The sequence below is a fragment of the Dipodomys ordii genome, unplaced genomic scaffold (assembly GCF_000151885.1).
Source record: "Dipodomys ordii isolate 6190 unplaced genomic scaffold, Dord_2.0 Scaffold112, whole genome shotgun sequence".
Taxonomy (NCBI): domain Eukaryota; kingdom Metazoa; phylum Chordata; class Mammalia; order Rodentia; family Heteromyidae; genus Dipodomys; species Dipodomys ordii.
Window position 1 is genome coordinate 5,899,907 of NW_012267328.1, and position 15,546 is coordinate 5,915,452.

General features: G+C 52.5%; 1 protein-coding gene across 1 annotated transcript in view; it reads left to right on the plus strand.

Annotated features, from left to right (window-relative positions):
* Positions 1–15,546, plus strand: part of Atp10b (ATPase, class V, type 10B) — a 132,714-nt gene extending 117,168 nt beyond the window's left edge. Inside the window, exons 17-24 of the mRNA XM_013028609.1 lie at positions 618–930; positions 3,264–3,340; positions 4,499–4,624; positions 6,765–6,965; positions 9,023–9,103; positions 10,772–10,876; positions 12,601–12,788; positions 14,520–15,546. Of these exons, the coding sequence (XP_012884063.1) occupies positions 618–930; positions 3,264–3,340; positions 4,499–4,624; positions 6,765–6,965; positions 9,023–9,103; positions 10,772–10,876; positions 12,601–12,788; positions 14,520–14,937 (1,509 nt within the window). The 3' untranslated portion in view covers positions 14,938–15,546. The remainder of the gene's footprint in view (positions 1–617; positions 931–3,263; positions 3,341–4,498; positions 4,625–6,764; positions 6,966–9,022; positions 9,104–10,771; positions 10,877–12,600; positions 12,789–14,519) is intronic.

Here is a 15,546-nt window from a genome sequence, read left to right on the forward strand (position 1 = left end):
ATGGGCATCGAATAGTCTTACCTGGTGGTGGTGGTGGTGATGTAAGGGGCTGGGAGAAAAATAAACAGAGTGAGCCTGTCATCCTAGCTACTCAGGAGGCTGAGATCTGAGGCTCTCACTTGGTTCAAAGCCAGCCCAGCCAAGAAAGTCCACGAGACTCTATCTCCAATTAATCACCAAAAAGAATCATTTGAGTTGTGTGGCTCAAGCGATCGAGCACTAGCTTTGAACAAAAGTAACTCAGGAATAGCACTCAGGGCCTGAGTTCAAGCCCCAGGACTGGTACACACACACACCAAAAAGAGAAAAGAAAAGAGGTACAAGCCTGCATAAAATATGGTGATTTTCTACCAGCACATTATGACCACTTCCTGTTTCATGATGACCTGTATCCCGCGCCAGCTACACTGAGCTATTGCTGTTTCTGTTGGCCAGCAGGATGTCCGGTTTGGGTACCAGATTAATATGGCTTTGATGCTGTTTCAGATGCTGCAGCGGAACGTAACAAACCAGAGAGAATGGAACACCACCTCCGTAAAAAACCCTTCAGCAGCCATTTAGAAGGCTGTTAATCCACCATGACTTACTAATCCCCTGTGATATCGGCCTCTCGCTAGGAAACCTGTGAGTCCATCCTCTCCTGCGCACTGGAAGAGGTGAAGCAATTGCAGGAACCATCGCAGCCACCTGCTGAGACCTCATCCACCGCTGCTGCTGCTGCTGCCGCCCCGGGTGCTATGCTTCCCCAAGCTGGACTGGTCGTGGACGGGAAGACGCTGAACGTCATTTTCCAGGGGAACCTGGAGAAGAAGTTTCTGGAGTTGACCCAGTATTGCCGGTCTGTCCTGTGCTGCCGTTGCACGCCACTGCAGAAAAGCATGATGGTCAAGCTGGTGCGGGACCACTGTGGCGTCATGACGCTGTCTATAGGTGCGGCTGGCGGGGCTGACATGTTGGGGGGTGGGGGAACCCTTGCCTTCGTAATCACAAGCTCAGGATGGCAGCCCAGACATTACAGATGAAGCACAGGCCCAGCAAAGGTGAAACCCAAGCTCTTGAAATTGGCAGGTTGGCCAAAGAAAACTCAGGAGCATGAAGGTCTCGAATGAGAGCATGCAACCAAGCTGGTCACTTTGCCAGCAGCAAGACGTACCCACAGCTGGCTCTGGGTAGATACTTCTTCCCCTCTGAGATGATCATAGGGGCCCACAGAGTCCATGTGCTTCTGAGGGTTGAAGGCTGGTAAGGAGATTCAAATATTTTTTTTTAAAGCAGAAAACTGCAGCCAGGTCAGCGCTGGGGGCTCACGCCTGTCATCCTAGCTACTCAGGAGGCTGAGATCTGAGGATCGCAGTTCAAAGCCAGCCTGGGCAGGAAAAGTCCGTGGGCCGCTTATCTCTTGTACTAGAGTAAGAGGTCCAGAGCTGCTTTATTGTGTGGTCTCTGGTCAGTCACACTGGATGCTTCCCATCTGATGAACCAAAATACGCAGGAAACAAACTTCACGCGACACGCCCCTCCCCCTTTACTTCCCTTCTCCCCGCCTCAGTTATACCTACAGTCAACTAAGGCCCTAAAAGTGATAGAGAAAACTCTACAAAGAAACCATTTGTAGGGTTTTGTGTGTGCTTGCTTTGTGCCAGTCCTGGGCTTAAATTCAGGGCCTGGGTGCTCTCCTGGAGCTTTTGCACACTACCACGTGAGCCACAGCTCCTTCCAGTATTTTTGGGGGAGAGGGCCATAGTTAATTGGAGATAAGAGTCTCACTTGACTTTCTTGTCCGGGCTGGCTTTGAACTGTGATCCTCAGATCTCAGCCTCATGAGTAACTAGGATGACAGGCGTGAGCCACCGGCTCAGTGAGCCTGGCTCAGTTCATGGGTTTTAAATAACTTCGACGATAGCATGTTTTGAACCATCACCTTCTCCTATTAGCGAATGTAGGTCATCTTTTGTTGTGCCTGATTTTTAAACGTAAATGAAATTAGCTATTTTTATTATAACAATTGATTGTAACCTAGAATGCATAATTCATTGTTATCGTTATGCATGTACAGGAAAAACCTAGTCTCCAGGGCTCAACACTGCCCATATCTTGCCTGTCCGCTGGGTGTCGGGGAACACGTCCAACAGAGAAGGGTGGACTTTCTTCCTTGGCCCACATTTCTCCAGATGGCACCTTCTCCCTAGAGAGGCATGGAAAGACAATTTCTCTGCTAGCATTTCAAATGAGATCCAACTGGGCGAGAGAGCGCAGACTCAGGAGGTGAAAACAAGAAGATGGAGAGTTCAAAGCTAGCCTAGGCTAGTGAGACTCTTGCTCCAAAAACAACTGTATGGTTGTGTGTGCGTGTGCGTGCGTGTGTGTGTGTGCGTGTGTGTGTGACTATCTACAGCCTTACCTCAGGCCTCCAGAAACTATTTGATTGCATAAAAACTGTAACTGCTGGGTGCCAGTGGCTCACGCCTGTCATCCTAGCTACTCAGGAGGCTGAGATCTGAGGATCATGGTTCAAAGCCAGCCCAGGCAGGAAAGTCATTGAGGCTCTTATCTCTAAGTAACCACCAGAAGTGGCGCTGTGGCGCAAAGCGGTAGAGCGCTAGCCTTGAGCAAAAGCAGCTCAGGGACAGCGCCCAGGCCCTGAGTTCAAGCCCCAGAAAGGTTGGGGCGGAGGGGCTGTGTACCGAATGTTTCTCAATGAACAAGGTCACACTCATTTCCTTCAATGCAGAAGCAAGGCTGCTTAGCCCTCGTTCAGAGTGTCTCCCATGAGTTGGTTCTCCTCACTTTCCGATTGTTGGGACGTGGCCAGCATTTCAAGTTAGACTGTGTTGAGGACGTTCTGTGGGCTCTAGAATCAAGAAGAGCTGAATTCCAGTTCTCCTGTGTTCCTTCTCTAGAAGGATTACCCTTCCCCGAGCCTCTGCTGTAATTCTCCATGGGTACTTTCATACAGATCTTTCCAGCATCTGCAAAGGCTTCTTTGTGAACTATTAGGGACCGTCTGGTGCTTTCCTAATCCTCAATTCTGTGTCCAGAAAAAACAGACACCAGATAAAACATGTTGGGTCAGGGGTAAAAAAAGGAAAAGTAGGGTTTCCTGGGCATAGAAGAAGACACTTCCTACGGGCCAAAAACTACAGCTAACCTCCTGGGGGACTATTCCTCTATCCCGGGATAGAGGCTTGGACACTTGGGGACACTTCAGAGCCTTGTGATTGTCACCGGGCCGTTGGATGAGTGACCTACCTCTCTCCTTTCAGGTGACGGAGCGAACGACGTCAGCATGATTCAAGCCGCGGATGTTGGCGTCGGGATATCAGGACAGGAAGGCATGCAGGTACCGCGTGCTCCAGCTGCGCCGGCTTCTTCCCCGCTCTCCCTCCTCCTCTGGAGAGTTGACGCTTGCCCGCAGTACCTGGAGCCACCTTTCCCTCTGGGGGTCCTGTCCCCACCCCTCCCAGAGCCTCACACACATCCAAAGCTGCCCTTCCTAAACCATGACAGATACGAGGACCCGGAAAACCCTCTTCCGTTTCTATTTAGACTGGACGGCAAGGCTGCACGGTGGATTTCTCAGGCTGGACCTCAGCTACTCAAAAGCCAGTTTGGAACGCACATAGTCACCTACACTATTACCCTTGCTTCCCCCTACAAATGACCAGAGCGAGCCGGGCGCCGGTGGCTCATGCCTCTTGTCCCTAGCTACTCAGGAGTCTGAGATCTGAAGATGGCGGTTCAAAGCCAGGCCGGACAAAAGTCCATGGGACTTTCATCTCCAATGAACCACCAGCAAACCAGAAGTGGCGCTGGGGCTCACAGCCATAGAGCACTAGGCTTGAGCAAAAAAAGAGCTCAGAGAGAGCACCCAGGCCCTGAGTTCAAGCCCACAATGGACAACAATAACAGTAATGATGATGATTAATTAAAAATAATACACGTGGAGACATGGCTCCACTGGTAGGACACTAGTCTTGAAAGAAAATGCCAAATGAGGTTGCAAGGCCCTATATTCGAGCCTTAGTACCCGTACATGCGTGTGCACACACACATACACACACACTTCTATGTTGATCTCTTTTGTTTTTCTGTCAGTCATGAGTCTTGAACTCTGGGCCTGGGCACTGTCCCTGAGCTCTTCAGCTCAAGGTAAGCGCTCTACCACTTGAGCCACAGCGCCACTTCCGGTCTTCTGGTGGTTCATTGGAGATAAGAGTCTCACAGACTTTCCTGCCCAGTCTGGCCTTGAACTTCGATCCTCAGATCTCAGCCTCCTGAGTAGCTAGGATGACAGGCGTGAGCCACCAGCGACCTCAGAATTCTTAATACCAACTGGATCTTAATATGAATTCCAGTGGGAGAAGACACACCTCAGATGGCTGTCCCGCCATCCCTGGTCCCGTTGGTCTCGGGGTGGGGGGCACGGGGGGGAGGGCAGAGGGGGCCCCAGTTTGAGTAGTAGCTGAGTGGAAGCGTTTGTTTCTGTTCTCCCCGGCAGGCCGTTATGTCCAGCGACTTCGCCATTTCCCGCTTCAGGCACCTGAAGAAGCTCTTGCTGGTGCACGGACACTGGTGCTACTCGCGCCTGGCCCGGATGGTGGTCTACTACTTCTACAAGAACGTGGTCAGTAGCCCTGGGCCGCCTCCCGCCCTGGCACAGAGTCCCTAAAAGCTGCAAGCCAAGGCAAGCATTAGAACCGACTGGTGGCTCCCGCCTATAATCCCAGCTGCTCAGGAGGCTGAGATCTGAGGATCGCGGTTCCAAGCCAGCCTGGGCAGAAAAGTCCATGAGACTCTTATCTCTAATACATTATCCCAAAGAAGCTAGATACAGAGCTGTAACTCAAGAGGTAGAGTGTTAGCCTTGAGCAAAAGCAGCTCGGGGACAGCGCCCAGGTCCTGAATTCAAGCCCCAAGACCTGTAATCAAAAAGACACAAAGAAAACCTGGCAGAGCGCTTGCTTAAAATAGTTGGTGGTGAGGGCTGGGAAGGTGGCTCAGTGGTAGAGCGCTTGCCTTGCATGCCTGAGGCCCTGGGTTCGATTCCTCAGTACCATATGAGCAGAAAAAGCCAGAAATGGCCTTGTGGCTCAAGTGGTAGAGCGCTAGTCTTGAGCTGAAGAGCTGAGGGACAGCGCCCAGGCCTAGAGTTCAAGCCCCATGACCAACAACAACAATGAAAAAAATAGCTGGTGGTGAGCAGCAGTGGGTATGTTAGCATAGAGTTGCTCAGTTCTCCGTTCCTTACCTCAAGGATCTGTATATTTAATACACACACCTCCAACCAGGAATCTCCAAATACAAGATGATTCCTCTTTGCCTAAGGAAAAAAGGGAGGTTGACACTCGAGCGTGCTGGAACAGAGACATTAGCCAAGGCCACGCCACAGAGAGCGCTTCTCCTCTTGCTGTTAGTGCTCTGTGACTCGGTGGGCCTGGCTGGGAAGCGAGCCTTCCTATAAGTTCCGTGCACATGTACGTAAACAGCTGTCCCCCCACAAATAGTAACGTGGACCCCCATCAACCGCACAGTCAGTCATTTTTGCTCAGCCAGTCGATGCAAACAAGCCAAAGCCCGCGTGCTTACTATCCGAATCTGGATCGTCCACGGCCTCTGTCCTGCATGGCACTGGTGAATCCGGGAAGGACACAGCTCCAGCAGCCGCGCGGTCACAGCTTCCGTGATTGCTCTGTCCAGCCTGACGCCAGGCTCAAAACCTCAGCGGTGACGCTGACACGTGGCTGCCGTATCGACCACCGGCGCGTGGGCAGCGTCGACTTTGCACACTGGAAAGAAACGAATTTCAGAGCAGATGAAGATCCTGCCTGCGCTCGGATGTGAACCATGAATTCATTCCTCACTCCATAGAGGAGGAGGATGGAGGAAGAGGAGGAGGAGGAGGGTTTTCACTCCCCCCCCCCCAGGAAAGAAGTATTTTCTTCTGTGCAGGTGTCAGGTGCTTAGAAGAATCTCACTGGTGTGCACTAGAAAAAGAACTTAGAACCGGGCACAGTGGCTGCTGTCTGTGAGGCTAGCTACTCCGGAGGTAGAGATTGAAAGCCTGCTCAGATGAGAGGTTCATGAGACCCAATCTCAGCCTCCTACAACAGCTGGGTGAGGTGGTGTACGCCTGTCGTATCCGCTCTGGGAGCGCAAAAGGGGGAACATGTTCCAGACTGGCCCAGGCATACACTGAGACCCTACCCAAAAAACAAAAAGCAAAGCCAGGCGCCAGTGGCTCATGCCTGTAATCCTAGCTACTCAGGAGGCTGAGATCAAGATCAGGGTTCGAAGCCAGCCCAGGGAGTCCATGAGACTCTGATCTCCAATAAACCACCGCCAAAAAAGCCCGGTGACAAAATGATGTCCAAAAAGACTTGAACAGGTGGCCTGACACTCTGTGGATTGAAAATCAGGTCTCCTCTCTCCCTCCCTCCCTCCCTTCCTCCCCCCCCCTCAGTGGACTTAACTTGCATTCGTTTGCTGGCCTTGCTGGGCTCCCTGTGTACCCCCAAAGCTCAGGGTGAAGGACAGAAGTAGTCTTGGGCCCGGAGGGGCCTCTCACCCACCCCGCTCTGCCCGCAGGGCTCCCTGTGTACCCCCAAAGCTCAGGGTGGAGGACAGAAGTAGTCTTGGGCCCGGAGGGGCCTCTCACCCACCCCGCTCTGCCCACAGGGCTCCCTGTGTACCCCCAAAGCTCAGGGTGGAGGACAGAAGTAGTCTTGGCCCGGAGGGGCCTCTCACCCACCCCGCTCTGCCCGCAGTGCTACGTCAATCTGCTCTTCTGGTACCAGTTCTTCTGCGGCTTCTCCGGCTCCACCTTGATCGATTACTGGCAGCTGATCTTCTTCAACCTCTTCTTCACCTCCCTGCCCCCCATCATCTTTGGAATCCTCGACAAAGACGTCTCTGCCGAAACACTCCTGGCGTTGCCCGAACTCTACAAGAGTGGCCAGAACTCCGAGGTACGTGGGGTTCCGGGGGTGGGGAGGGGACAGGGTAGCCCCGCATCACCCTGGCCTCCGAACCTCCCTGGAGGCCGGGAAACCCTGCCTTGTGGCCACTGAGCTGCTGCTTCAGCGCCCGTGTGGCTCTGAATAACTCTTCCCATGTCTGCAAGTACAGCAATTACACACTCGAGGCCCAGTTACTAGTCTGTTTTCTGTATTTTATGGTTGGTCATGGGGCTTGAACTCAGGGCCTGGGCGCCGTCCCTGAGCTTTTTGGCTCAAAGTTGTTGCTTTACCACTTTGAGCCACAGCTCTATGTACAGGGGTTTTTTTGTACATTTTTTAGTGTAAACATGCTGTACAGAGGGGTCACAGTTACATGAGCAAGGTAATGAGTACATTTCCTATTGGACATGGTTGCCTCCTCCCTTGTTTTCCCCCTACCACCCCTTCCCTCCCACCTCCACAACTACCCCACCAGCATGGACAGTTTTCTGGTGGTTCATTGGCGATAAGAGTCTCATGGACTTTCCTGCCCAGGCTGGCTTTCAACGTCGATCCTCAGATCTCAGCCTCCTGAGTAGCTAGGATGACAGGCGTGAGCCACCAGTGCCTGGCTTGATTTTTGTTTCTATGAATACCTGGAGCTGGGTAAGAGAGAGAGAAAGACGTTTCGTTTGGCTCACATCTGTGGGGGCTGATATTCCGAGATCAGGGCAGCCCCGTGTGTTCAGAGTTTGGGGAGGGGGTCCCGCGGCTTCGCCCCTGCCGGACATGCTCATGGAGGGAAGAAGTGAGCGGCCAGAGAGATTCAACTTGCTCTTGTGGGAACTGTAAAAGCCATCAGGTGAATTTCTAGAACTCTCCCAGGCAACCTGGAGGGCATCGATAGTTGCTCCCGCTTGCCAGAGGAGAGGGGGCCGCGGCTCTTTGGAGGGAAGTGTCCGAGGGCTCGGCCCCTTGACAGCCCGGATGAGAGAGGCACAGGCCAGACCTGGGAGGGCCCAGCATTAATCCAGGCCGAAGGCCACAGGCAGGAACAGAAAGCGACCACACAGCGCCCGGCCGTTCACCCTAGGTGGATCATCATTTCACCCTGGCAAGGGCTGCAGGGGACACAGCAAGGCGGAAAGGCAGGCCTGATGGGAGATGGGGTCTAAAGCGGCTGAGTTCTCCCTCCTGGAATCCCACGGGCCCGGCCTTGGCCGGCCTCTCCCTTCCAGACGCCGAGCTAACTGTAGAATCTCGGCCTGTACCGAGTTTGCACTAGTCTTAGCTACAGAGCTGATGGATGAGCCGTCATCCATGACAGAACTTTCTGGATACAAGGAACAATGGCATCTAAGTCCTCTTCTTGAATCTCCTGCAAGGAAAGAAAGAGGTTTCTTTTTAATCTACATGTTTTTTTAAATGCCAGTACAAGGACTTGTACCCAGGGCTTAGGCACTGTCCCTAAGCTTTTTAGCTCAAGGCTGATGCTCTACCCCTTGAAGAATTTCATAGGTTTTCCTACCCAGACTGTCTTTGAACTAGGATCCTCAGATCTCCGTCTACTGAGTAGCTAGGATGACAGTTGTGACCCACCTGCTCTTTTTATCCACAATTGTGTGCAAAAAAAAAAAAAAGCAAGCCAGGCACCAGTGGCTCACACCTGTCATCCTAGCTACTCAGCAGGCTGAGATCTGAGGATCACAGTTCAAAGCCAGCCCAGGCAGGGAAGTCTGTGAGACTCTTATTTCCCATTAACCACCAGAAAACCGAAAATGGTGCTGTGGTTCAAGTGAGGGAGCACTTGCCTTGAGCTGAAGAGCTGAGGGACAGCGCCCAGGCCCTGAGTTCAAGCCCCACGACCAACAACAACAAGCCATTCTTAGAAAGTTCAGTCATTTTTCTCAAGGTCACACAGTGTGGGGCAGGCCTGGGACTTGATCACCACCTATACACACACACACACACACACACACACACACACACACACGTGCTCTTCCTCACTCCACCCTCTGGCTAAGCTGCGGGCATTGCAAATGACCCATCCAGCACCCACCCACACCTGGGCATGTGCTTCCTCGCAGTGCTACAACCTGGCGACCTTCTGGATCTCCATGGTGGATGCATTCTACCAGAGCCTCGCCTGCTTCTTCATCCCTTACCTGGTAAGTCCCAGGTCCCAGCTGGCTCTGGTGACGTGAAACTCCAGACCAGCCTACCCACAGCACCTGAGGAACCAAAACACTTTCCCCCACGTACTTTCCTCTCTGGTGGCTCTTCCAAAAACCAAAGGCCGTCACTGTCATGAAGCCGATCGTTTTTCTCTTCCTAGCAAAAAAAAAAAAACCAAAGTGGGCCCGTAGGCAGGCAGATTTACCCATGTTGTCTAATTTACCTCAGTCCCCACTATTCCTCTCTGTCTCCCATTGCGTTTCTTTAAGGCATTTACTGTTTGATTGCTGGTGGAATGAGAATTGAGAACCCTCGATTTGTGCATGGATTTGGGCTCCAGGGGTCAAAGCTACAGGTGTTCCAGCAGTTAAGTTTTTGCTACCAAGGGAATACTAGTTGTCTTAAACAGCAGTTGTGGAGAAGAGAGGCTACCCAGCTCACCTGCCTTGAATCCCCACTTGAAACAGGATTTACAAGCCATAGGATTCCTCTGGTCTTCCCAGACAGGACGTGGGGACTTTCAGCCACAGAGCTTGCTTACGGCGCTGCTGAGCTCCTGTCATTTTGCAGCTAAAAACATGGTGGGAGAGACAGACATCATCTGTTTTGTTCAGATTTCCTGGCTGGCAGCACCCTCCCTGGCCAGTCCACACACACACACACACACACACACACACACGCACGCACACACACACACACACACACACACACGCACACACACACACACGCACACATGCACACACACACACACGCACGTATGTTTGCTGCTTCCTGCTTTGTCTTTTGCAGGGACACACACTCAGCACCCCCACACAAGGCCAGTTGAGGATTTCTCCAAAGCCACCACGTCCAACCCCAGTTCTGACTTTACCTGCAGCGCACTCCCTCGTGCTGGCTCTGTGCGGGTTCAGCTGCTAACCTCTCGTCTGTGGTCTCCGGCTTTGTCTTTGCTCCTACTAGTGCTTCAGCTTCCTCGTCCTTGAAGAATCCTCGGCTATTAGCCTGGTGACTGGCAGAGGCTTGGGAAATCTTCTTTCCTTTTTTTCCTTTTCTGGTGGTACTGAGTACTCGCTGGGCAGGCACTCTACCTCTTGAGCTATTCTACCAGCCCTTGTTGGATCATGCTTGATGGCCTGGACCGCGATCCTCCCATTTGTGTTTCCTTAACTCATCGGGGACCACAGATGTGCGCTACAGCACCCAGCTAGTAATCCACGCTATTCATGACTGTTCATGTCCAGGCTGGCCTAGAACCAGCAGCTGTCCATCTCTGCCTCCCAGCTAGCTAGGATTGACAGGTTGGAGCTAGCTCTCCTGGTTTTCAATGTCCCTGGTTTGTTTGAGGGGGGTTTGGGGGGAGATGGTACTTGGTGCTGGAACTCAAGAGGCCTCACATTTACTAGTTGGCCTATACCCGTAAGTCAGTCGTGCGTCTGGTACCTTTTTCATTCCATCTTTCTACAGCATGGGTTTACCACCTTCATCATGCTTCCTCCCGGCCATTTCTTCCTCTCCACTCATCTCTCCTCTTGGTTGTTCCCCAGGGGGTGCACATAGCCCCTTCTCGTCCCATTCCCCCTCCCTCCGTGACCCCTGCCCTTCCCAAAGGCTGCACCCGACTCCCGAGGCACAAGTGGTGACGCCCACTGGCTCCTTTTCAGACCTACCGAGACTCTGACATCGACGTCTTCACCTTCGGGACTCCGGTCAACACCATCTCGCTCACCACAATCCTCCTACACCAGGCCATGGAGATGAGGACGTGGGTAAGGGTAGCGGAGCCCCTCTGTGAACCAGGATGGACTTGAATGAACGTCCTGTTGGATGGCTATGGAACCCACAGTCACTCCCCTGACCTGTATCAATAGGGGTGTCATGGTCATTCCAGTATAAATAGGGGGATTGTGTTCCAGGCCAGCCCGGCAAAAAAAAGAAAGAAAGCAAAGACCCTAATCTCTTAGAGAACCAGAGCAAAAAGGGCTAGAGATAAGACTCCTGTAGTAGAGTTAATCCATTGTTCTCTCTTAACCTTTCAAAATGCCACACCAAGCGCTATCAGGCCTCAATTATGGACTATGTGGGTTTTGAGACTGAAGATTCTCCAGCTTTGGCCACTTAAAGCACATAACCATCTGTTTCTCAAAGCATGTAACCATCTGTGGCAGAAGGGTACTGAAGCTGGGCACTGGTGGCTCACACCTGTAATCCTAGCTTCTAAGGAGGCTGAGATCTAAAGATCACCAAAGCCAGCCCAGGCAGGAAAGTCCATGACACTCTTTTATTTCTTTTTGTCCACCATGGAGCTTGAAGTCAGGGCCCGGGCACTGCCCTGAGCTCTTTTGTTCAAGGCTAGAGCTCTACCACTTTGAGTCACAGCACCACTTCTGGTTCGTTGGAGATAAGTCTCATGGACTTTGCTGCCTGGGCTGGCTTTGAATTGTGATCCTCAGATCTCAGCCTCCTGAATAGCTAGAATGACAGGCATGAGCCATTGGCACCCAGCACCATGAGACTCTTATCTCCAATAAACTACTCAGAAAAAAAAAAAACAGAAGTGGTGTTGTGGCTCAAGTGGTAGAGCTCTAGCCTTGAGCCAAAGAAGCTTAGGGAAGCCGGGTGCTGGTGGCTCACGCCTGTAATCCTAGCTACTCAGGAGGCTGAGATCTGAGGATCGCAGTTCAAAGCCAGCCCGGGCAGGAGAGACCGTGAGACTCCTATCTCCAATAAACCACCAGAAAACCGGAAGTGGTGCTGTAGCTCAAGTGGTAGAGCGCTGGCCTTGAGCTGAAGAGCTGAGGGACAGCACCCAAGCCCAGTGTTCAAGCCCCACAACCGACAAAAAAAAAAAGAAGCTTAGAGATAACACTCAGGCCTGTGTTCAAGCCCCAGGACAGGCACCAAAAACAAAAAAGTGGAGGGTGGGGAGGTGATCTATCTGTATTCCTAGCCCAAACAGCCACTCTGTACCAGGTACCCCAAGAATTACTGATGATTTCTGTTATTCTCTAGAAAGAAAAGAACCTACCTCCTTTAGAGGTGCAGCTGAGCTGTTATCCCTGGGTAGAGGGGGCGGGGGAGGGGAAGAATGAATGTGTACATACATGTATGTATGTGTGCGTGTTTCTTGGGTTTGAACTCAAGGCCTTGCAAACTACTGGGCAGGCACTTTCCTGCTGAGCCACGCTTCCAGCCTTGGTACACAGAATTCCAGTCGCTGCTTCATAGCTGTCTCTGAGCTGGATTGTGGACTAGATTGTCACCGTCCAGCTCACTAGTAGCCACGTGGATGTTTGCTTTACAGCAACCCCCACTAAATGGCTCGCCCGCCTGGAGTCTCTGTGTGTGTGTGTGTGTGTGTGTATGTGTGTGATCTCCAAGAGGTGTAAAGTTATCCCAGTAGCCATGTGACCCTAAGTTGGGGGTAAGTTAGCCCCAAACTGTGACTTTGCTGCCCAGATCCCAACCTTCCACTGTTATCTTCTCCTGGCAGACCGCCATCCACTGGCTCGTCCTCGTGGGCAGCTTCCTGATGTACTTCGTTGTGTCCCTCGTGTACAACGCCACCTGCGTCACCTGCAACAGCCCCACCAACCCCTACTGGGTGATGGAAAGGCAGCTCTCGGACCCCACATTCTACCTCGTCTGCATCCTCACGCCAGCCGTGGCTCTTCTCCCGAGGTCAGTCCTGGCGCCCGCTCCCCCCCCAAACCCCCCCAGCTGCCTGAATCTGTGATCCTGCTTCCTGCCCCTTTCTGCTCTTTTTTTTTTTTAATAAGGTGGCTCACGCCTGTCATCCTAGCTCCTCAAGAGGCTGAGATCTGAAGATCATGGTTCAAAGCCAGCCTGGGCAGGAAAGTCCAGGAGACTCTTACCTCCAATGAAGCACCAGAAAACCGGAAGTGTGCTGTGGTTCAAAGTGGTAAAGCCACTTGCCTTGAGCAAAAGAGCTCAGGAACAGTGTTCAGGCCCAAGTTCAAGCCCCACGACCAACAGAAAATAAATAAGGCCTTTTTACCTGGATCAGGCTGACCTAGGAGTCTCCTAGTTGCTACTTCCTGCTCTAGCTAGGTGGGATACAGGAATGTGTCATTATGCCCAGCTTTTTCTGTTGAGATGGGGAAGGATGGCCTTGAACGATGAGCCTCTCTCATCTCCCTGTCCCAAGCTTGAGCCGCGGGCACCTGCTGTGATTGGGTTTTGGATGGGACCCCCGAGTCTATTTTTTTTTTTTGCAGGGACAGAAAGAAATAATGGACAGGGGGTGGGACAAATAACATGGACTCGGGTCCCCGGTGAGCCACCGGGCGACACTGTGACCGAGTCTCCTGCCTCAGCAGGGACCTCTGTGAAATGGGAGCCACGAGGCCCCGCCTCTCCCACGCAGAAGAGGCGTGCTGATGCACAGACAATGGAAGGAAGCACTTCTGCCCCCGCTCCCGCCTCTCCCCCGAAAGGGAGCATCTTACATGAAACGGCCGCTTTGCAATGCCCAGCACAGTCATTGCAGACGCCTCCCGACGCATCAGATCATTTGGCTTCCTTAGCCAAACCCATTCCTCCTGCCCACCACTCAGCCACAAGTTTCATGGCGCTCACCTTACCTGCACATGGCTCTTCCCATCAGCCGAGAGTCGGGTCCCTTTTATTCATGGGGACAGCTGAAGTCCCAGGAGAGAGAGTAAGGTCTGGTGTCTTCATCTGTATCCAGGGAACACCAGAAACAGAGATATTTGTTGTCCAGTGTACTGCCACACAGGGAGAGACGCTGTGAGCCAGGCATCACTAGCGGATCCCAGCAAACACCAAAGAGGCTTCTTACATCGATTAAGGTGACTGCGTCCTCATAAGCTTAAGAGACCACTCACTCACTGCATATGCTATCCATCATTGATCAAAACATCCCCATGTGGCCAGCCATATGGAGACTGCAGGACTGTGTTACGAGTATCCAAGACAGTTGGCTAGTGGAGTTTGTTGTGTTATTCCTGCTCACTAGAGGTACTGGCTTAGATCTGAGAATCGTCTAGTCACAAGGGCAGTAAAGAAGGTCTTGGAGCCAGGCACTGGTGGCTCACACCTATAATCCTAGCTACTCAGGAGGCTGAGAGCTGAGGATCATGGTTCAAAGCCAGCCCAGGCAGGAAAGTCCATGACACTCTTATCTCCAATGAGCCACCAGAAAACCAGAAGTAGCACTGTGGCTCAAAGTGGTTGAGTACTCACCTTGAACAAAAAAAAAAGCTCAGGGACAGTGCCCAGGCCCTGAGTTCAAGCCTCACGACTAACAAAATAAAGATGATGATGATCCTGGATCTTTCTTGCGCTGTTTGTGTGCCTTTCAGTGTGGAGATTCCAGAAGTCCAGGAGACACCAGAAAACATCTTTTGTTTATGTTTTATTTCCTACCAGGTTCTTTATCCTGTCTCTGCATGGCACTTTGGGGAAGTCCTTGATCTCAAGAGCTCAGAAAATCGACCAGCTGCCCGCCAACGAAAGGAACCTGGCGATCCAGAACTGGCAAAGCAAACAGAGGCCTTCTCCGACCCCGGCGGGGAATCAGCCCACCCCTCGTCCAGAGCCACCTGTCCCTGAGCAATACTTAAGAACCAGCACCCCGAAGAGCAGCAGACCTCCCGGGCTGGGGCAGCGGTACAGCAGGGATGACAGCTGCCCGGGGGACGGCTTGGGTACACTCTGCTCCGGGGAGCACCTCCTGGGGACAGACAGGACTGTGGTCCCCAGAGGTTACTGTAGGGAGCGGAGCGGTGGGAGCCGGCACTCCTGCCGGGGCAGCCATCGCCGGTCCCAGAGCTCGCTGACCATCTGAGACACGGGCGCGATCTGTACAAACCCCGAGGAGACCCTCACCGGCCACGGAACCCAGCACCTCTTCCTCTTTGGAGAAGAAATGCTCCAGGCTGCTTCCTCCCCCCCCCACCACCACCAGACTCCACTTCCTGCCCCCCACCCCCCAATAAAGACAAGAAAACCAGTGAACCTCTCATGTGCTGCTGCTGCACGCAATGGCCTCAGGATGTGGGCTTTTTCCAGAGGAGGCCAGGCTGCAGTTGCCTGCAGTGCTCACGGGTTGTTCTTTTTAAGCCAAACCCATTCTCCTGGCAATCGAGCTAGAAGTTTCCAAGACTCCCAAGAAGTGGATCGATGCACAGCACCCTGATAGCATCGAGAAATGACTGGGCTGGTCAAACCCATCACCTCGCCCTTCGGTACCAAGAGATCGACTTGCAGAAGAGGCTTGAATATTCCCGACCTTCATTGCAAAGTCCCCCAAGGATGGCTCTCTGCAGAGAGCCGGGCTGCCTTCTCGTCTCTAAACCAAGAAAGAACACAGCGAAACGTGAAAACGCTACATTTGAACTCACTCCCACAGACAGTTTGAAGGGATGTGGGGTCACAACTAGTGTACAAGCGGGGG